The 23,564-nt window shown below is 39.6% G+C and overlaps 1 protein-coding gene across 1 annotated transcript in view; it reads right to left on the reverse strand.

Moving 5' to 3' along the window:
* The window catches only part of CHSY1 (chondroitin sulfate synthase 1), an 81,557-nt gene that overhangs the window by 51,313 nt on the left and 6,680 nt on the right, over positions 1 to 23,564 (reverse strand). The window contains exon 2 of the mRNA XM_024764561.1: positions 16,110 to 16,605. Within this exon, the coding sequence (XP_024620329.1) occupies positions 16,110 to 16,605 (496 nt within the window). The remainder of the gene's footprint in view (positions 1 to 16,109; positions 16,606 to 23,564) is intronic.

The following is a 23,564-nucleotide window of genomic DNA, read 5'->3' on the forward strand; positions in this document are numbered from 1 at the left end:
TTTAGCAGGGCTGTGCACCCTATGGGGAAGACTCTGCCCTCACCTCTTCTGGCTTCTGGTGGCTGTTGGAATTCTGGGCTCCTGGCCACACGGTTCCAATCTCTGCCTGTCTTCTCTATGTGTCTGTGTTATTTCCCTTTGCTTCTTTCCTATAAAAACACTTGTGATGGCATTTAGGACCCACCTGGATAATCCAGGGTAATCTCATCTCAAAACCCTTAGCTTAAATACATCTGCAAAGACCCTTTTTCCAAATAAGGTAATATTTACCAATTTGAGGGATTGGGACTTGATGCCTTTGGGTGGCCTATTATACATATTGTAAATCAGGATGCTAATCTAATGGATTCTCCTACAAAACTATAGCAGAGAATGAAGATTTCTTACCAAGGATCTGTCATCTTTTTTCTTTCTATAGGGATGACCACAGAATACCATACAAATTCAACTGCAAATGTGAAATACTGCCATCTTTTAAACTTTCTAAAATTCAACTTACAGTTAATAAACACCTTCATCAAGGCCACAGAACTCAGAGGACTTGTTTTGCAAGATCCTGACCAGCATCTTTAAAGAGACTTTTGAGAAATCTTAGGACTAGCTTAAAGATTTCTCAAGGAACTGATCCAGGAATGTTTGCTCTGCTGCTTTTACATTGAAAATTTCCTAAGAATAAATCTAGGGATCGGAAATCAAACTCCTCTTTAGTTTGTTCTTAGGTTGAGGTCCGCCACTTTAAACCCATTACACCACTGCTTTAAACCATTTACAATGGCTTGGCAAGAGTCTCAAAGAAAAGTAACAGAGTACTCTGAGGTCTAACTGCTATCCATTAAACACTGTTTTAGTATTACATGAGTATACTAAAAATATCCTACCAAATAAAGAAATGTAAGAACCACAAAAATTTTCCCCTTGTCTAAGACACCTGACAACTGAACTTTATTGGTTCTTTTCAAACGAATATGGCAATACTTACAATAAAAAGGTAAGAGTGAAGTGCATTATACAGAAAAAGAAAACGTAATTCCATCAGTTAGAAATGCAGGATCTGCAGTTAGACTGCCTGGATTCAAATTCTGAATTGAGCACTTTACCATCTGTATGACCCTGAATGAGTTAACTAACCCTGTTTCACAGACGAGGAAACAGTCTTGGAGACCAGAGTTTAAAGCATAAAATATCCTTTAAACCTCACTCCCCTCCAAAAACAAATTATTTATTACAGTGGCTTAACTGAATCAATGTTCAATTAAAACTCTCTCCTGAAATTAATAGTGATTTCTGCCTTCTAAGTTAAGTGCCCACTAGGAAACATTACTGATCTACCATAACTATTACCACTTAGATCACTTGGTGATCAGCCAGCTTTCCACTGATTAGGAAGTTTTATTAGCCAAAAATTATAACAGAAAGGCTGAGCCCCTAATTGATTTCTCTATCAATTAGCAAAGGCTGTGCAGCGATTCCCTGATGATGCATGCAATACTATGGAGTGGGTTATCTTTTTAAAAATAAGCAAAACCATGCAGTTTTAAAATCAATGTAAGTGAATGTCAAATTTCATGATAAATAAAACCTCTGTAATATAGGGACACAAGCCCCAGAGCTTACTACTCGAAGCAAACAATGCTCTGGCTTCTGTCCGGGTGTTGACCACCAGCCAGCCATCTGTGATCCACTGGTTCTCAGGCTGCCCCTGAGGTTTACTAGTTTCAAGTAGTATTCCTGCACATCAGTCACCAGCTGATAAAAAAGTTCCTCATCGTTATGCCAGCATACCTCCCATATCAGGAAGTGCTCTTTTTAAAGAAGACAATGTTCACTTTTGATAAAAACCTCCCATATCACTACCTTTCAAGCCAGCTATAACAAGTACCTAAATGGTGGGTGTTCCAACATTGCAGGTTCAAACTAAGCAAACATCAATCAAAGGTAAGATTTTCCTCTTATTTCACTGGCCTCCCCTGCTCAGTCTCCTTTGCTGGATCCTCTCCATCTCTGACTGCTAACCCCTGGCAACCTCAGGGCTCAGCCCTAGGGCTCTTCTTCTATCTCCACTAACTCCCTAGGAGATGTCATTTGTCCTCTGGCTTTAAATAATGTCTAGATGCAAATGACTCCCATTTGTATTTCTAGCTTGAACTTCTCCAGTCTTTGCCATCACCTTAACTCTATCCCTCCACCTGCTCAGGCAACTTTTCTCTCTCCCCACATCTCATCCCTCAGCAAGTCCTATCAGCACTACCTTCAAAAATTCATCCACAATCTAACCACTTCTCTCCACTCCTACTGCTACCACCCTGGGCCAAGCTAACCTTCCCTCTTCTCTGGGTTGCCAGACATGCCTGCTCACCAATCTCCCTGCTCCCACTCTTGCTGCCCACAAACCAGGAGTTCTTTCAAAACATTAACTCCCTGCACTCCTCTCCCCCCACCCCTCAGTGCCTTCCCAGATCACTCAGTATGGAACCCAGAGCCCTAAACATGGACAGGCCTTAGAGGATCTGGCCCCTCTCACTCATGCGCTCCAGCCACCTGGCCCCCTTGTCCTAATCACGCACACATTCTCTGCCTCAGGGCTTTGCATGACTCATTCCTTTGCACTCCCCATTCCTTCTACTGAAGATGACCCTTCCTGGATATAACAAGGTTCACTTCTTACGTTCTCAGATGGACTAGCATTCTCCTGCCCCTCCATCACTCTGTCCCCTTATCATGTTTGTATTTCCTCAGAGGGCTTAGCAAGACCTGACAGTATACATCTGTCTCCTTATTCTCTGATGTCCCCATAGAGAAGTAAATGTGTCACGACAGCACGCTTTGCTGTACTCATTGCTGCATCCCCAGCGTCTAGAACAGGGCCTGCCACACAGAAGGCATGTAGATACGTTTTTCAATGAATTAACCATTAAGAAAAATTTAAGTATGCTTGCATCATCTGTGATCTCATACCCACCTGACCTTAATAAAACAACCAGAATTCTAAATTATTACAGAATCAATTTATAAAAACCTAAAAAGCAAACAAGTGTTCCTTCCGTGGTAAAAAAGAATTAAGAATGGACTCATCTTTCTGCCTTAAATAAACCACATCGTTGTAAATAAAAATAGCCTCATGTCTTTAAATGAGTGTTCCTGTTGAAGAGAAATGCACAGATGCTAACATATAAGAAAGGAAAAGTACCTACAGTATTTTTCAGAAGAAAAATTCTTTGAAAATAAATGCCAGACATCAAAGAAAGTAACTCTGTACTGATTTATCCCTGCAAGGGTTCACAAAGCGAAAACATAGAAACAGAACACTACAGGGTTAACCATGATGATGTTAGCAAGGGTGCTAGCATTAAATTGCTGAGTGAATGCTGAAAGATTCTTTTTAGCCAGGGAAAATTTTTGCTGTAATGGTATCATTACAAATTTCTTACAGTAATAACATGGTACATTATAAGCTTGCTCAAATGATAAGCTCTTTATGAGGGTTAAAAGTCTGCAGCCCTCTCAAACAAAGGCCTTTCTGTCTCGGATTTCCTAGAAGTCAATAAGCTAAAAATCACATCCTGCACGATATCCACTTAGACTCACAGAAGATCTAGTCTTCTATAGCTTCACCCTGTTCCCCAGGGCACTGAGCAGTCAACGTGATACAGTGGCAGAGACGGCAACCTCACTTCTGTGTCCAATTAGATCATCTCTGGGTTCAAACTGCTTTTAATTTTGAAATAATTTCAGAATTACAGCAGAGTTGTAAAAGCGGTGGAGAGAGTTCCCATCTCTTCACCCTGCTTCCTCTAATGTTAGCATCCTATGTAACTATGCAACACATATCAAAACGAAGAAAGTAACATTAATACAATCCTATTAACTAAACTACAGGCCTTATTCAGATTTCATTCATTTTTCCACCAATGTGGAAGAGAAAAGGTCTTCCAAGACCTTCCTTCCTTTCTCTTCCAACCCAGGACCCCATACTGCATTCAGTTATCATGTCTCCTTGGTCCCTGCCATTTTGGGACAGTTCTTCAGTCTTCCCTTGCTTTTCACGACCATGGCACTTTTGAAGATATTTTTACAGGTATTTTACAGTATGTCCCTCAACTTGGTCTGTCTGATGTTTTCTCCTGACTAGACTGGAGGTATGGCTTTTGGGGAGGACTAAGGCCTTCTCATCCCATCCCATCCCTGGTGTCTGCCAGGTTTTTCTACTATAAAGTTACTCTTTTTCCCATTCCCCTACTCCATTCATTTAAAAATGAGTCACCAAGTCCAGGCCACATTCAAGGGGAGGGAAATTAAGCTTCACCACCAGGAGGGAAGATTATCATATAATTTGTGACCGTTAAAACCACCACAGTGATTAATAAATACTTTGCAACTACTTTTTTCAAACTGAAATTTGTCTGATAAACAAATCTCAAGTTATGGTTCATGGAAACTAACAAAAGCTGTGGCTTAAAATAGAAAAAAAAAAAAAAGAAGAAAAAAGAAAGCTGAGGCTTGAGAAAGATTTATAACCAGAACACATAAACAGACATTTGTGAAATCATCAACTGCATAGACAAAAAAATGATATTTTAAAATATCATTTACTTTTAGCTTTAAAGTGTTTGTCAGTTTAATCTCTGGCCAAAAGTTCTGTTTTCATCATTGTATCTAATAGAGCTTCCTTCCCTTTCCTTACTCAGGATTTACTGCTGACCAGCATTCATCATCATTGACTTTTATCTGGCTACACAAATTGCAACTAACATGGCTTAGAGAGGGGAAGAAGGGAAAAATATACATAAAGCATTAGCCTGCCAAACATAAATGAAGAGGGGATACTGTGTGCCAAGTTTGGCTTCCCTACCAACTGGACTCTAAGTTCCTTACCAGTAAGACAAAGGTCTAAACTCCTTTTCTGTGTTCTCCACTACCCAGGATGAAGCTCTGCACAGGACAGGGGCTAAATGTGATGATGCCAATTAACTAAAACAACTGTGGTCTCTACTTATTACCAAAACATGGATCATGAGAAATGTTTTAAGGGTAAATAAATGGCACTGAGGGTTCTTAAACATGAGCAAGGAGAAGAATCACCAGAGAAGCCTGTAAACAGTGCAGATCATTAGGCCACACCAGCAAGAGGCTGCTTCTGGGTTTGGGCCTGGAAATGTGCTTTGTAACAAACACCTCAAGTGATTCTCTTGTAGATGGCTTCTCTTTAAGAAAGAGCAACCTGATATAAGAACTACACGCAATGCTACTGCTTCAAGCACACACATAGACACACACATAACACACACACATGCACACACACATGCACAGACTCACGTGTGTGCATGCAGACACACAGACACACATATGAACATAAACATGCACAGATCCAGAATTTTCCCACTGAAAAAAGGTCACACGTCACTCAAGTTTTAGAAAGACTGATTTACAACATAGTCCTAAACCTTAGCAGCTTCACCTCTGACATCAGGCTCATTCTTGCCTTTGTTCCTCACTTGTCACTTTTTGGAGACCAGAAAGTCTCATCAGTTTGAAAAGATAATACTGGAATTAAAAACTTTAAAAAGCTTTGCTGTTGCCATCCTAAGACCTCATACAAATGTGACAGGACACCATCCTGATTGTTCATAAGTCTAGAAACCCAGCAACCTTTAGAGAAGTGGGTGACCCAGACAACACAAGCCTCCTCCACACTGACCCCCAATTCATCCTGCCCCGCTCTAACTGTTCCACAGGTCCTCCACACTTTCCTGTATAGCTTATATTATTTTGCCCTGGTTTATTGTTGGTTTACTATTATTAGGTAGTGAGGTATTTTTCATATAGATTAGTCCATTTTCACATAGTGATAGTAAGTTTTAGAGCTCATTTTATTCCTGTTATCTCAAAATGGCTTGTACAGCACTTTGAATACTTAGATACGACTTAGAAGGTAGATTGTCGGTTTATTACAGAATTGGGGTGATAATATCTGTGATCTCAAAATGGCTTGTACAGCACTTTGAATACTTAGATACGACTTAGAAGGTAGATTGTCGGTTTATTACAGAATTGGGGTGATAACACCTGTGATCTCAATCTTCTCAACTATACAGGAAATGTTCTTCTGCTATATTTTAAAATAAAGATATATGGATCCCATCTTCTGATAATGTGGCTAAGAGCCCTTTTCTGTCAACTAAACATAAGTTAAATATGCCTCATTATGAGCTTCCAGTAAGAAAGGTGGTTAATATATAAAGCCTAGAATATCTTTAAGATATTCCTACCAAACTTGAACATAATGAAGACATATCTATTTGCCTTTAGATCCACACCTCACAACCACAAGACTCTGATATATTAAACAGTGAAACCGTTTCAGAGGTGTTTATGTACCTATGGAAGGTTTTGTCTTGCCACTAAAATAATTACAGGTCCAAAGCAACTGATTTCTCCATTTCAGGTAAACTTTGATTTGTTCTGTCAGAATAGTCTTCTCAGAACTGTAAAATCAAACAGAGATTCCAAGACCACACTGTTAATACAAATCATATTCAAGTATTTGTTGATATAGGTCAAAATCTATGCAAAGTGCTCAGGGAATGAGTTCCGAAAGGCTAAATTTTTCAGACACTTGAGGATATCCCCCAATAGCATTTCCCGAGCCTTCCCTCTGTGCCAAAGCACTACCTCTGATAATATGCATCATCTCAATTAATCCTTGAAACTATCTTACATGGTAGGCAATTTCTTATACCATTTTTAAAGGAAATTAAGGTCCACTGAAGGCAGGTAACCTGCTGTCTGAGATCATGCACCTGGCGAAGAATGAAGCCAAATCAATTGTGATTCAAACCTAGGCCTCTTGTGCCCTAAAGAATGTCCTCAACACTCACTACCTTGTTTCCCCCAGCACTTGAGGGGAAAACCTCACCTCATCCGTTCACCTCTTTCCTCTTGCTTACGCCATTCGGGCAACAGTGGTCCCCTTGCTGCATCTTAAACACGCCATACACAAGCTGGCCCTCACCGTCTCTCTCTCTACACCTGGCACAGCCCACTAGAACGGAAGAGAGCAGGGCCTTCGCCTTCTGCATTGCTGCCTCCATCAAGAACAGTCTCTTGGTCATAGAAGACGTTCAAACTTAATCTGAAAAATGAATGTGTGTGAATACTGTAACTGATGGGTTGCAAGTCTTTCTAATTTTTAGGATACAATTTCCTGACTTCTTCAGTGAGGGTAAGAGGCTACTCAGTGATTTATCTGATTGTGAACAAGCAAAATTTAAGCTGTGAAGCTAAGGCCCCATAATGAATGGTCTTAGGTGACATCAATGAAAGTGGTAAAGAACTCCAAAACTTCTCTCCTTTACAAAAGCAAAGACATCATGGGCAAAAATTGTTTCAGGCAACCTTTTCAGGACTCTGGATATTAGTCAAAGGTAATCCAGGAAGCATTTATGCAAGAATAACAGTGAAATTTTGGTAAGAACAGTGAGTTTTGTGACATTTTAACTTGCCCTATTTCCATTCCCAGATCCCTAGCAATGTGGTAAGTTTGAAAATCAACAGTCCACAGTCACGGTGGAAACCAGCAATCTGGCAGCCATGGAAGGGAGCTGAATGGGGCTGGTGATCCTTCAAAACCCCAATCCCAGAGAACTGTCATTATCTGACCTGTCTAGTGGTTCCCTAAAAGACCTCACTTGCAAGGCTGTCTTTATTTGACCTGACCCACAGTCCTCCCATTGCAAACAGCCTCTTGGTAGGGAAGGGGGGAGATATTTGTTAAAAACAATCACAGGTAATTGTTGAACATCATGCTGCCTGAGCAAGTGGCTAACAGGACAAAACAGGCTAACCAAAAAGCTTAAAGAGAAAAGCTGGGGTATGAGATGTCCATAAGGGGTTTTGAAAAGCTTTAACGTATTCCTGGGAATCCAGAAGGCCATGCACATGCATGAGTCTGTGTGCATGCCCAGGGAAGACCTGAGAAGGCCCTAAGCACTCATCTCTGGTTCACCTTGAGGTTCTGCACAAGCAGGAAGCAGCTAAGGAAGAGTTGAAAACTGTCAGGTGAGTGTTGAAGGCAAACATGAACAGATACACAGAACCCCTGAGCAAAGACTGGAAAACTTATTCGCTCCAGTGCCTAAGGAAATCTCCATGCAATCAGTAGCTGACCACTAAGCAAACCAAACAGAGATTTTAGTGGCCAAAAACACAAAAAGAATACAGACCTTACAGAATAAGTTCTAAAAAGTCACTAAACAAACAACAGCAACATCATCAAACCATGGAGAGAAGGCAGAATCTGATTTCCAAGTGGTTTATATTATTTAAAAGGTCCAATTTCCAACTAGAAATTATGAGACATGCAAAGAACCAAGGAAGTATTGCTCAAAAAAAAGGGGAAAAGGCAGCCAATAAAGAGAGAGGAATTACAAAAAAGAGTCAAACAGAAATTCTGTAGTTGGAAAGTATAACAACTGGAATGAAAAATTCACAACAGATTTGAACAGGTAAAAGAAGGAATCAGCAAACTTGAAGGTAAATCAACTGAGATTATCCAACCTGAGGAGTAGAAAGAAAAAAGAATAAAGAAAAATAAACAGAGCCTGAGCATATGCATAATGGCAGTCCCAGAGAAGAGTAGGAAAGAGAAAGGGGCAGAAAGATTACTGGAAGAAATACTGGCTGAAAACTTCCCAAATTTGATGAAAAACAATCCACACACCCAAGAAACTCAATACACTCCAAGTATGATAAACTCATAAAGAGCCACACCCAGACAAATAATCAAACTCCTGAAAGCCAGAGGGAATCTCAAAGCGACTTATGACATAGGAAGGATCCTCAGTAAGATTAACAACTGATTTCTCATCAGAAACCATGGATACCAGAAAGCCTCCATTCAAAATGTTGAGAAAGACTGTCAACCAAGAATTCTGTATCAACAGAAGCATCCTTCAAAAGTGAAGGAGAAATCAGGACATTCCCAGACAAACAAAAGCTGAGAGAATTTGTCACTAGCAAACCTGCCACATGAGAAATATTGAAGTCTTTCAAACTAAAATGAAAAGACACTAGGCAGTAACTCAAATACACAGGTAAATACAAAAGACAATATAAATGTATTTTAAAATTTGTATTGATAAGTCTTTTTTTCTCTAATCTGGTTTAAAAGACAACTTCATAAAGTTGTCTTTTAAAAACTATATAGAGGGGGACCTTGAAGAAGGCGGAGGAGTAAGACGCGGAGATCACCTTCCTCCCCACAGATACACCAGAAATACATCTACACGTGGAACAACTCCTACAGAACACCTACTGAGGCTGGCAGAAGACCTCAGAGCTCCCAAAAGGCAAGAAACTCCCCACGTACCTGGGTAGGGCAAAAGAAAAAACAGAGACAAAAGAATAGGGAATATATAATTATAAATTTATAATTTTTATAAATTATAAAATTATAATTTTAAATCTACGTTGATGGGCATACAATGTAGAAAGATATAATCTGTATGACAATAACAGCATTAAGGACTGAGGGGAGAATTAGCTATACAGGAGCAAAGATTTTGTATACTATTGTTATTAAGTTGGTATTAATTTGAACTAGGTTGTTATCAGTTAATGTTAATTGTAATACTCAGGGTAACCTCTAAGAAAATAACAAAAAATAAAGTAAAAGAAATGACAAGAGAGTGAAAATGTATAGAAAATATGTACTTAACACAAAAGAAAGCAGCATGGAGGAACAAAAAAGACATGACATAGAAAACACATAGCAAAATGAGAGACATAAATCCTACCCTATCAGTAATATTAAATGTAAATAGATTAAACATTCCAATTAAAAGGCAGAACTGGCAGAATGGATTAAAAAGTGATCCAATTATATGCTTTCTACAAGAGACACACTTTAGATTCAAAGACACAAATAGGCTGAAAGTGAAAGGATGGAAAAAGATATGCCATGCAAACAGTAACCAAAAGAGAACTGGAGTGGTTGTACTAATATCAGACAAAATTGACTTTAAGACAAAAATTGTTACTAAAGAAGAAAGAAGAAATTTTATAATGATAAAGGGAGTCATCCATCAGGAAGATCTAACAGTTATAAGCATATATACACCTAACAACAGAGCCCCAAAATATATGAAGCAAAAAATAGACAATTCAACAATAATATTGGAGATTTCAATATCCAATTTTTAATAATGGATAGAACTAGCCAGACAAACAAGGAAAGAGAAGACTTGATCAACATAAATATCAACTAGACTTAGACAACAGTCCACACAACAAGAGCACAATACACACTCTTCTCTAGTACATATGGAACATTCTCCAGGGTACACCATATGTGATTCCATAAAAAAGACTCAATAAATTTTTTTAAATTGGAAATAATACAAAGTATGTTCTCCAACCATATGGAACGAAATTAGATAGAAATCAATAACACAGTGATTGGTCTTAGACTGCTGTGCTTTTCACAGCCGCCTTACTTTCTCTTATTTTTCACTTCCCTTCATGCCTTTCCCACTCACTGCTGACACAGTCCTTACATAGTATCCCCCTTTTGGGGGTGCTAATTTGCCCTTCTAATCTATCAGGGGCTTGGAAATTGAACGACCAAACTGCCAGAACAAAAGAATAAGGCTCAGTATAAGACCATGAAGGGCTCTGCCTCGAAGAAACAGGCTGCATTAGTGCTCAGTATTTGAGCATCTATTCTAGCCATTTAGAGGCCTGCCTGGTTCTTGGCCACGTAAGTTAATGGGCAGCCTATAGGAATGAGGAAGGCACCCTATAACACAAAGCAGCTCTAAGACAACTAGCAGTTAAGAAACATTATTTCTTCTATGATTAAAGAAAAATATCTCAGGTTTCTGATGTAAGGATGTTCAATACTCCTTTAAAAGCCAGTCAGACTAATAAGGAAGAACTTCTCTTTTCACATATTTTGCTCTAAACTCCAATTCCCCTTGGTGATATGCCTTCCTATAAAAAGAACATCATAGGGACATCCCTGGTGGCGCAGTGGTTAAGAATCCGCCTGCCAGTGCAGGGGACATTGGTTCCAGCCCTGGTCTGGGAAGATCCCACATGACACGGAGCAACTAAGCCTGTGCACCACAACTACTGAGCCTCTTCTCTAGACCCTGTGAGCCACAACTACTGAGCCCACGCACCACAACTACTGAAGCCCGCGCACCTTAGAGCCCATGCTCTGCAACAAGAGAAACCACTGCAATGAGAAGCCCACGCACACCAACAAAGAGTAGCCCCCAAAACTAGAGAAAGCCCGTGTGCACAACAAAGACCCAATGCAGCTAAAAAATAATTTTTAAAAATAAGAACATCAGGGCTTCCCTGGTGGCACAGTGGTTGAGAGTCCGCCTGCCGATGCAGGGGACACGGGTTCGTGCCCTGGCTCGGGAAGATCCCACATGCCGCGGAGCGGCTGGGCCCGTGAGCCATGGCCGCTGAGGCTGCGCGTCCGGAGCCTGTGCTCCGCAACGGGAGAGGCCACAACAGTGAGAGGCCCGCGTACCGCAAAAAAAAAAAAAAAAAAAAAAAAAAAAAAAAATAAGAACATCATAGATCTTACCCTTCCATTTTATATTTAAAATCAGCATCACAAGGTTTTACACTTTTAAGGTTTTTTTCAACTATTTCATGAACATATATGTTTTTGTCTCCTCAACTAGACTAAAGTCTTTGAGGGAGAAAAAGGCCATTCATCTTTCATTCTTCTTTTGCAATTTCCTACCAGTTCGGAGGGCAGTACTTGGGCCATTAATGATCCCTTAATAAATATTAACTGCTTAACTCAGACATCACAACTGGTGTGGCTTGGTGTACTGGTGTATCCCAAACAGTTCTAGATGTGCCAAATAACAATCCCTTTGGGTCTGCAGAGGGCGGGTAGAGTGGTTAAGGGATGCGGTAGCAGAAGCCCTCTTGAGGCAGTTGCCTTAACATGTGTGCCATGATGTAAAAAAGACTGGGAAACATTAGGATAAATGACTGGTTAGAAACACTGCTGAATAGAACTGGAAATAGCCTGAATATCCATTAAAAAAAGATGAAGCTCTTTATGTACCGAAAGGAAAATCTTCCAAGACATGTAAGTGAAAACCAGCAAGATGTGCATAGTATGTAAAACATGCTAACATTCATATAAAAGGGGGAAGATATACAAACTTAATTGCTTATATATACATAGGTTGTATCTGTAAAGGTGCACTATGGTGGCTGACTCATGAGGGGAACCCAGTGGTTGGAGATAGAGGTGGCAGGACTTATCCTAGTAAACCCTTTGCACTTTTGAATTCTGAACCATATGACAGCATTAGCTATTAAAAAGATAAACTTTTTTTCAAGTTGCCAAATCTATCTATGCTTGTTGCTAACTTTCATTAGTAATGATCATTTTCTACCTAGTCAAACATTGAGTTAAAATAATAAAAGCAAGATCTGGATGCTGGTTACATAGCTATGTCCAGTTTGTGAAAATCCACTGAGCTCTATACTTATTTATGATCTGTGCACTTTTCCAAAGGTATGATATATATATACTTCAGTAAGAAATGAAAAATAAAATGAATAGATTATTTAGGTCAACTTTCTTTTTGTCCCCTCCTATTAAAAGAGTAGTATAATATTTCATAGATTTACCTAAATAAAATAAATTACTGTGTCAAATCGTTCAATAATGTTTATCAAAAAAAGAAAAAAACTGGTATAACTTGAGTTAGTGATGCTGACCCCATGTGACGAGGGGGAGTCAGGCCTGCCAGCTCCTTCTACCTCTTTTCCACCAGTATTAACAGTCTCAAGGTCCGCACTCTCTCTGCTGCTGGATCCTTACAGTGGGAGATTTAATAAGCCTTGAAAAGCATTACTAAAAACCGCCTAATGGGTTACCATATTGCAGTCACATTTTTTCATTATGAAAATGAAATTTTTAAAGTCACTTAACAAAAATGCCAAGGTCATAAAAGACAAAGAAAGAGGCTGTGCAAACATCCTAGATTAAAGAGACATGACAATCAAATGCAAGACCCCAGGCTGGAGCCTGTAAATGGAGAAGGAAGAGCTGTTACCAGGACTTTACTGAGTCTACAGACAACATTATGTTAAATTTACTTAAGCTGTACTGTAGTGGTATAAGAGAAGTTCTCTATTTGTACTCAAAATACATGGACATTATTTAAAGTAAAGGGCCACAAAGAAAGCTACCCATAAATGGTGGTTGGGTAAGTCTATGTCTCTGTACTGGAAGAGGGTGGAGGGGCAGTCAAGCAAATGATAGCACAAATGGAGTAAAACGATAACAGGTTACTCTGGGTATAGGTATATGGATGTTCCTTGTACTTTTTTTTTCTGTAATGTTCTGTGAAATTAAAATGATTTCCAAATAAAGTTTTTAAAGTCATGTATTAATAATTAGCCACCAATAATAGTCAAAACAGGGACTTCCCTGGTGGTCCAGTGGTTAAGACTGTGCTTCAAAACTGCAGGGGGCATAGGTTTAATCCTTGGTCGAGGAACTAGGATCCCACATGATGTGTGGTGCGGCCAAAAAAAAAAAAAAAGTAAATAGTCAAAACAAGCTTAGAAATGAATCTGGATTTTGATTATGACAGTTGCTCCTGAGGAGCCACTTTAATTATGTAAGTGTAAACCCAAGACATTATCTGGGACTTGCAAAAAAAAAAATTACACCTTCTGGCTAGGTTTATAATAGAGCTAAAAAAGTACCTTCCAAGACCCAAAGCTTAACATAATTGTCTTTAAAATAAGATTCCACCTCAATAATTTCTCATAATGTGAGCCTTAATGGAGAAACTAGATTTACAGAAAGTTTAATAAAAGTTCCTCATCCACATGAGGGTATTAATCTTGCCTGAGTGGTGAACACAATGATAAATCCTAATGACGACTTAGGTTAGAACCTCTTAAGCATTTTCTGTTAGAACAAAAAAGGAAACAGAAAAGAAATCAAAGGTCTAATAAAATGGTAAATGTCCCAATAGAATTCTTAAAAATGATATGGATGAACTCCATGTGAAAGGCAAAACTATATTTATAGAAAAATGTATAGAAAGTTCCTGTGACCCAAGGAAGGGAAGAATTTCTTAAGACATGAAAAACACAAACCATACAGGAAAAGAATGATAAACTAGACTACACTTAAACTCACAATTTGCATATAATAAAAATACCACATTTGCAAGCCACACTCTGGGAAAAGATATTCTCCCACAAAAGGAGAGTCATCTGGTACAAGCCCTGTGGAGACCAAGCCAGCAGTATCTAGAAAAAACTGTGTCATCAGGCATTTAGGGAAATGCAAAGCAGTAGACAGCATCTGAAGCTGACTCAGGAGATCCTGGGCAAGGACAGGGAGTGACCCAGGGAAGGAGCTTCCTCCCCCACCAGATCCTTTTAGCTAATAAGGTCATTTACCAGATGCGTCAAGTCTAACCGGCAGTTCCAAGTGTACAGACAGGATGATTCCCGGCACCCTCACTTCAGGCCTTAGAAAACTTTGGCGATTACATCATAATAAAGGGAAATAGCCCCAAAACTGTCTCCCAACCCCTACACCCCCAAGACAATATTTTCTCACTCTATCTTGGCACTAATGTTAGGTCAGAGCTCCTGATAAACTCAAGGTACTGACTCTGTTGGTGTCTACCTATCAGCGTGTAAGATCTAACAGTATGACAACACTAAGAGATTTTTTAAAATTCTCTCTCAAAGGTAGGCCTATACTCTGCAGTTCTAGCAGGAAGGCTAGCTTCTCAGAGATCAGGGGCAGCATAAAGCACTCCAAAATACACAAGGCATTACACATTTTAAGAATAATGAAACTTGTTAAGGTTATAACTACTTAATTAAGGATGGGGAAAATGCAGGAATACTGCCAGCTGTATCGTGCTTAAAACTGCACGAAATCTCCAAACGGATTTCCTAGCAGCCAAAATCCATGAAAACAGAATCCCCCCTAGATCCAGTGAGCAATGGCCCATGCATGGGGAGGCGGGGGAGGTACACAAAGAGATTAGAGTGTTCACTCAGATCACATTTGGGATTTACAATGTTTCTTTTATAACTGGAAACTATACGAAGACTACTTCCTGTATACTCGAAAATGTCCACTTCCCTAAAAGTTCAAACTAAAGAAATAGTGAGATTAGGAGACATTTAAAAAGAAGTCTAGGAGAAAGGCAAGTACAGGCCAGAATACCATTTCTTCACACAAGCACTTTAGAAAATTAACTCAGAAGACAAGCTAACACTTTACATCTGAAAATGCATTTCTTTTTCTTGGGCAAAGGTCTAGCAATTCCCTTTGCTCCTCACAACTATCAGTAGTGTATCAATCTAAACAACACAACCTAAATCATTTTTTCCATTCTGACTAATATCACATCCTGCAACTGTAGGCAAGAGGTGCACATCTGCCAATAAAAACAAAGAGAAATCAAAAGCTAACTCATATTCTCCACAACTGTTAAAGAGAAAACATTCCCAAGTAGGTTTCCTTCAAAAAATTGCACCGATGTATCAATATGTTGGAAACTGCCTATTCTGAAAAGAACAACTATATTGCAAACTTACAGATCATAACAACTGTTAAAAAGTCAAGGTTTAATATATATGCAAAGCCAAATACTATTGGCTGTTTTACATCATTACTCATTTTATGAATTCAAACATTTAAGTTTCTAAACTGTGTTGGTCAACGTGACCAGATGAGAGAAGTCAGACCTTTGGGAGAAAAGGGACACTCTTATAATCACATCTGCAAAATCAGAAGTCAGATTAGATAAATCTGGAAAATCATGAAAGTATCACTGTGACCTGTATTAATCCTTTTCTTTGGGTCCCAAATGCCATTATTAACTAAGATTTTAGGACAAAAGTACATAAGGTATGTTCTAAAAACCGAGAGAAAAAGTAATAAGAGAGAATTCAAATTAAAAGAACTAAGGTAAAAATGTATAACTTAATATGAATTTTTAAGCCTTAAAGAGGACATTATCACTAATAGCTTCCTATGACTGGTCCAGACCTAGTAACAAAATCAACAGATTTTCTTCTGTTCTTACCTCATAAGACCAGACGCACTGCACCCCTGCAAACCTCCGGACACACCTTCCCACCTCAACATCCTCGTGGGTTGTGTACATTTCCCGGAGGCACTTGCCGATGTGTGGTACCATTCTCCGGAGAACTTCCCGGCTCATGATCACACCAGGGCCCCCCATGCAGAAGTTCTCACCAGGTTCCAGAGCAAGTTTCCCCATTTCTTCCGTGGTGCCCAGTCCTGTCTGCCCAAGAAAGAGGGGTTCACTACTATTCAAACTCCTCAGAAAATTCTCCAGACGGTCTCCTTTGATGTAAACATCATCGTCTGCTCTCATAAACCATTCATACTTGTCCAAGTAGTGGTCATGCATGTACTTGAGCATCATAAAAGACTTCTTCTGGGGTGGGTAGGAGTCGTCCACTCCCCGCAGTGGCACTATTGGAATTGGGATCGATGTGTCTGAACCTTCACTAGAGAAGAATTCGACTTTCCCAGGAATTGTCTTGGACCATGTTCTGGAATTAAAATAAACATCAGTGAGGAACAGTTTATTCCAGGCTTCCCATTTCCATAAATTCCCATATCTTGATTCATGTTGAATCACTCTGAATGTACATTCAAAAGGATGATAAAAAGCTTCCCCTTAATGGAAGCCCACACTACCGGTATTGCAAAGTCCTAACTCATTTTCAAAAGAATCCCAATGAAAAAGAATGATGAAGTATTAAAATATTTCCCAGATAACTATGTTTTAGCTATGGCTGAAAACCAAATTGCCAAGGCACCAAGTCTAGATATTCAGGTTAATTCTCTGATACTACCAACTCCCTACCTACAAACTCCTCCGCTCTCTAAAACAAAAAAATTTTTTTTTTAATTGTTCATTCAACACATTTTCTTGGAATGCTCATCAAGTGCCAAGTATGCATTAGGCCACGGGGATGCAGCGGTGAGCAAAACACAGACCCTGCAGCTGATGTGGAGTCCACACGAGGCCAGTCATACATTTATCCAAGAAAGGTGAGCAAACAAAGGACACCAACCAGACAGGGAGCGGGGAATGCTTCCCTGAGGCGGGTGAACATCAAGGATGAGAAGCAGACCCAGAGTGTGTGTGTGAGGGGGGGCTGTCTTGATGGGGGAAAACTGCAAGGCCTAGCAGCCCTCCAGAGGTGGGGGCCTTTATGCTTTAAAGCAGCAGGAAGCCACTGCAGGAGCAAGTCTATCGGCACCATTTTTCCAACAGCATTTGCTCACTTCATGTCTCTGTCGCAATTTTAACTGTCACAATATTTCAAACTTTTCATTACTACTATGTTTGTTATGGTGATCTTTGATGTTACTACTGCAAAAAGAGGCTGATGGTTGGCTCTGTAGGCTGAGATAATGGTTAGCATTTTTAGAAATAAAGGTTTTTTTTGTTTTCTTTGGTGGCTCGCTTCTCCCTGTTCTCTGGATACTAACCGAGCCAGAGTCCCCCCAACCCCACAACCCGCCAGGATCAGGCGACCACGAGAGTCCCAGCTTCTCTTCGGGAGGGGGAGCCACGTTCTCCATACCCAGCTGGGAGCACCTCGCTGCCTTCCCATTGGCCCAGCCGATCCTAGTGCCTTCTGCCATTGGTTGCCGGTTCCTTGATCCCCATTGGCCAGTGCTCATTGTGACCTCACGGACCCATGTGGGAGCGCCACAGCCAGATTGGCTGGTGCACCCAGCCAACTACCACGGAGAAAGGAATTTCCAGAATAGCTGGGACGGTGAGGCTGATTTAAGGTGGTCTGAGCAATCCCAGGTCCCAGGGCTGCTTCTCAGCTTTTTCCTGGTTTCAGGACTTAATGAAGCTCAGGTTCTTGACATCTCATCGCAGAAAGAATTCAGTGAAAGACAAAGTGATAGGTAAGAAGTGGATTTATTTAGAGAAAACACACTCCACAGACAGAGTGTGGGCCATCTCAGAAGGTGAGAAAGGCCTAGAAATAAAGTATTTTAAAATTAACATATGTACATTGCTTTTTAAACATAATGCTACTGCACCTTAACAAACCAGTCTGATAAGCATAAACATAATTTTAATATACACTGGGAAGCCAAAAAAAATTATGACTCGCTTTATTGGGATATTTGCTTTATTGCAGCAGTCTGGAACTTCCACAGTTATCTCCGAAGTATGCCTGTATAGCCAATCATAATCACATGATGAGAGCAACTGTAAAACGCATCCTCACTTCAGAGATGTTAAAATGTGAAAAAAAAAAGTGCATCTTAGAATGGATGTAATACAGTAGTTGTAATGTTTTTCCCTTAATGCCTATGGATTTAAAATGGACCTACAGGTCTTATACCATTTACAGAACCCTTAACAAAGAATTCGTCATAAATGAAACCTGATGGGACTACAGATGCTATACTAGGTACTGTACTTCATTTTCACAAAGGATTTGCTCCTGAAAAAAAGCATGTAAACATAGTAGGAACGAGGCAATTAATTTAAAGAGAAATCAACCCCTCCTGCAAAGAGAAAGTCCATTTTAAAATGGGAATGAACATCAACCTACATAAAATATAACTTAAATGCACTCTTCTGACATAGCACCATCATCAGGAGGGAGACAATTTCCCAGTCTGGGGAAGTCAGTGATAACGAAGTTATACGAAGAAGATCCCCCATCCAAGTCAAGAAGCCCCTTATTTGTCAAGAAGCCCCTTATTTCTCCATTCATGTAGAAATGATTTTTGTTTGGCAGAACAATTCTTCAAAAACATAAATAATTTCGGTCCTTGGCAAGTAATAGAGTTCAATAAATACTGCTCACTCGTGTGAAATAAGGGACTTAAATATGCCGTGCATATGTATGAGCGTGCGCACGCAAAAGGGCAAGAAACGAGCTGTCTCTTATCTTTGAGAAATTTCCAGGTGAGGCACACTAACATTCCTACATGCAGAAAGAAAGCAACTTAATCAAAATACAACCAGAATATAATTATTAAGAGGTAAAATCCACAGACATGCTGGAGCTGAATTATACTACAGTTCATGGTACTTCTGAAATAATTTTAAACAAAATAGTCTGTACTATCTCACAACTGATTTTAAAAGGGTATTGAATAAAATCAACTTAGCTTTAGCTTCTACCCAACTGCTTCTATGATTAATAATACAGACGACATTCAAAGTAGTACTAAAGTAAGTCAACTCCAGAAGCCATTAAAATCCTAAAGCATCATGGGGTTATTTGGAATACAGGGTCGGTAAGACAGCGCTTACATTCAGAGGAAAAACCTGCTCTTGAGACACAATACAGTGTGTGATGGTTAAGAGCATGGACTCTGGAATCAGGCTATTGGGGTGAAAATCCTGGCTTCACTTTGGGCAAGTTACTCTGTGACTCACTTTCCTTATCTGTAAACTGGGGATAATAATAGTACCTGCCTTATAGGGTTGTGGTGAGGGTTAAATTGATTATTACATCTAAAAGAGCTTAGAAGTCAGCCTGGCATGAGGTAAGCATTACTAATTGTGACTTATTAGGGAATACAAGAGTTTGCAAATAAAATAAGGTACTGAAAGAAAAATGAGGGAGACAGGAAAATGTGGGCTGAACTTGGAATAGTCAGTCTCAAGATTACACACCAGAGTGAAGGCATTGTGAAAAATGCTGCTTCTCTTATTTCTGGCTAAAAACCTGACACTCAAGCTATATAAGAGAGTTCTATCATACTATCAATCTCAAGACAATGTCAGGGTAGAAGTCTAAAAAGACTTTAAACTTTAAAAGTGTTCTCACTTAAAACACCAGAATCTTTCATATCAGACTGAGGATCAAAATTCATTTTGTCTGGCTCTGCTTCCTATGTGCCACCCCAGATAGAATATAGCGATGGAAGCACTAGCAGTACAACCATCAGTGATGTGATTAATACTTGAACTAAAACCTGAAATGGTGTAATTTGTCCAGGAAGAGCAACCAGTTAATTTTAAAAACAGACAATCTAACCTCAAACCATCTTTAAAAGCCTCTCTGCAGTTTTAAGGTAACTCCACTGATTATTATCTTTTCTTTTTCAGGTAACCCAAGGAAAAACCTCACGTTGCCCTTTTCTGTTCTTAAATGACTGGTAATTTGAGGGAAATCTCTTAATATTGAGCTTTTGTAAATCCTTCAATCTTGGCAAATTATGATCTTTTTACTTAGGGTACCTTTAGCTTAAATAGCTCCATAAAGAGTTCTGGAACATAAATCATGATTCACCACCCTGGGGAAGCCAGGGGGAGGGCATCAATAATTTCAAAGAAATGAAGGAACTGGTACTGAAGAAGCAAACTGGCCCCCCTTCTGAGACAGAAACAGGTCAGCTTCCTTAATTTTCATAAGCAAATGTCAACTTTGCCATCAACACGTTTGTAACCAGGAGCAAAGAGCTCTCACTTAATTGAAACCACAGAACATTTGCAAGGGCCCCTGCCGGAAAGCTCACTTTTCAATGGACTGATAACCAACTCTTGCTAAAGCACAGATAAAACAACTGAAATCTGAGAGTGCCAAGCTAATAACCTTCCTTTCCTCCAGGCTTCTAAACACTGACCCTATATCAAGTTAAATCACAGTTAAGTCATGCAGCTGGACATTAGCTTCACTGAGGAATGCCTTTGCAGAGTTAGGATTTAATAACAGTCTCCATTTCTATTCATGTCATTTTAAGAAAAACTACATAAAATACATTTCTGTACGAAACCACATCTACAGCATGACTGTTGTCCTGGGTACACATTCATAATATACAGGTAAATTTTAAAAGCAGACAATAGAATACTTGTGATATGGATTAATAAGGGAACAAAAGTACACATACAAAATAAAATAAAGTACAACTCTACACCAAAGTGTTTACTATGGTTATTTTTGGATAGAGGATCAGAAGGGATTTACTTTTCTTCATGTTTTCTACAACAAATAGAGTTAGGGAAAAAAAAAATTTTTAATCCAGGATAAAGCTTTAAACTAAAAAGCATCCAAAGAAATAAAAATATTTAACAGATAATTTTACTTGTGTAATAAAAATATTTTTTTACTCTGATCAATGGAAAAAACTAAAAGAAAACTGGAGTAAGATTGAGTACTTTCTTTCACATTTTCTAAACTTTAATAGTTACAGTAAGTTTTATAAATAAGAAGGGGAGATTTTCTGAGTCCCCCCAAATCACTATTACATATGTGGTCTGATGGTTACAGTGGTAAGTTTGAAAAGACTCATATGATCAAATCACCTCAGAATTTGGAGTCAAGGAAGGAAGGGAGAATATAGTTTTCCCCTGCAGAACTGATAGATAACAGAAATTAAATGTATACATTTATATTCTTCCCTATTACAGAAAGGATTTAAGACAACTTAACCAAAATGCACACAGGATGAAAAGAATAAGCAAGAAAATTAAGCAAAAGAAAAACAAAAGTAGGAAAGTTGGAGCAAGGCATGAAGGTGGTGCCTGTAGCAGGGAGGGCAAAATCAGGGTAGTAAGCCTTCCGGCAGACAACCAAGAGAAGTCACAAGACTGTGTCTTACTGTTCAGGGTTAAGTGACATAATGATTCCAGATACTAAGACCTCAGGGAAGTTTCTCCCCTGCATCTATGGTAGAGAAACGGAGCAAATGTACTGAGTACCCTTACAGGAGGCACCGTGTGATGGAGCAGCAATCTTAGCTCATCCTCCCAAAAAAGTACATGGAGGACAGTTCTATACTGCCAGTCAGAGCAGCCACGGGCCTGGGAGAACTGAGGTCTTCCCAGACAGTCTACCCAATGAGGACTCAAGGCCTTTCCTGGAACTGAAGGAATGCCCCCGGCAGGATATACAAGCCTTATTCAGCCCAGGAGCACTGCACTTAGCAGCAGGTTCCCCCTTCCGTGTATGTGGTTTCCGGATATGTAGCTTCCTCTTTTAAAAATTTTAACTGTCTCACTGGATATGACCTTATGATATGAGCAATCTCAAATTCTTTTTAGAAGTAGGTGGGGAAATATATAACGGGGATCATAAATGTTGGGAAAAATTTTTAAAGGAAAAATCAAATTAGACTCCTTACCATTAATCCTGAAAACTAGACTTAAGGTAAAAGCAAGCATTAAAGAGCCTTCCTGGCCCCTTCCCCCAGTAAAGATGTTGGAGGGTGGATTACAGCTTCCCACCTCAACAACGGCCTGGGCACTAGCCCAGGAGGCAGTTCCAAGGTATTAACAGCTCAGTGCAACCTGCCCTTTGAGCCTAGGTTCACAGCAAACAATAGAAATACTCATCAACAAAGAGACCACAAATACGCTCTCTTTGAAACACAAGAATTAAAATTTGGAGTGTTAATGGCAGAAGGCAAATTCTGATCTTGTGGTCCATTTCCAAAGCTTCAAGTCTTAGAGAGCCACTTTGCATACATTGATAGTTTATATTTTGCTGCTGTACACTTAAAAGCGTAAATACACAACTAATTCTTAATCATGCATAAACAAAATTAGTTTTCAAATATAATTCTAAGAAAAAAAAAATGAGTGTTGTTTAATGTAAACAATAAAACCACCCTGAACCACAGCCAACTCCTGTGCAAGCCAGTCTGCTTCCTCTGTTGAGGTGTTCCCTGGCATCAAGACAGCTTCCCAATCACCAACACCCAAAAGGAGTCATGGCGTGCAGGGCAGTGGGTTGAGGGCATCAGACTCTCAACCTATGACAACTCCACAAGGTGTGAGAGGCACCAATACCCACGTTTTACAGATGAAAAGACTGAGGCTCAGAGGCAGGTAAGTAATTTGCCCGAGATCACAAAGCTAAAAGATGTGGAAACCAGGACACAATTGGGGTCTGATTCCAACACCTCCACTGGCCAGCCTACTGGCTTGTTCATCCCCACACCTGTCTGCCCACATTTGTTCTGCAGTCCCACCTCTAGTGCTAAGGCTGAGAAAACAGTCATCAGAGATAATGAGAGAAGGCTTACACCCACTTCAGCCACCTCCTCCCACTGTCTGCCTGGCTGAGGCCTGCCTGTCAAGGACACCTTCAGAGTTTGGGCTGGTTTCGAAGGCCAGAAGACTTCATTCAAACGTTACTTTCTGAAACCCTCATTCCGTGTTTGGGTCCCTCTGCCACTCTAAATCCTGCCCAATTATTTTCTGGTATTAGGTTGGAAACACACAGAACAAAGTTTAACAGAAAATCAGCACCTAGGTTCAATTTACAAGACAATCATTTTAATGGCATTAGTATCTACATTTTCAATAATTCTTGGGTTTTGCAAGCCCAGAGTTCACATCAAATCAGAGCAGTCTACACCTTATTTTTAATCATTCACATTAAAATGTACTCAACTACAGAAAAAATATAGCAGCCCTGAACGCTTCAGGAAATGACACTGAATTAAGGTGAGACGAACAGTTTCACTACTTTTACACTGTAACTTAGTTTCTTGTTCCTCCAATTCTATC

Source organism: Neophocaena asiaeorientalis, unplaced genomic scaffold (genome assembly GCF_003031525.2).
Source record: "Neophocaena asiaeorientalis asiaeorientalis breed wild unplaced genomic scaffold, Neophocaena_asiaeorientalis_V1.1 scaffold231, whole genome shotgun sequence".
Classification (NCBI taxonomy): Eukaryota; Metazoa; Chordata; class Mammalia; order Artiodactyla; family Phocoenidae; genus Neophocaena; species Neophocaena asiaeorientalis.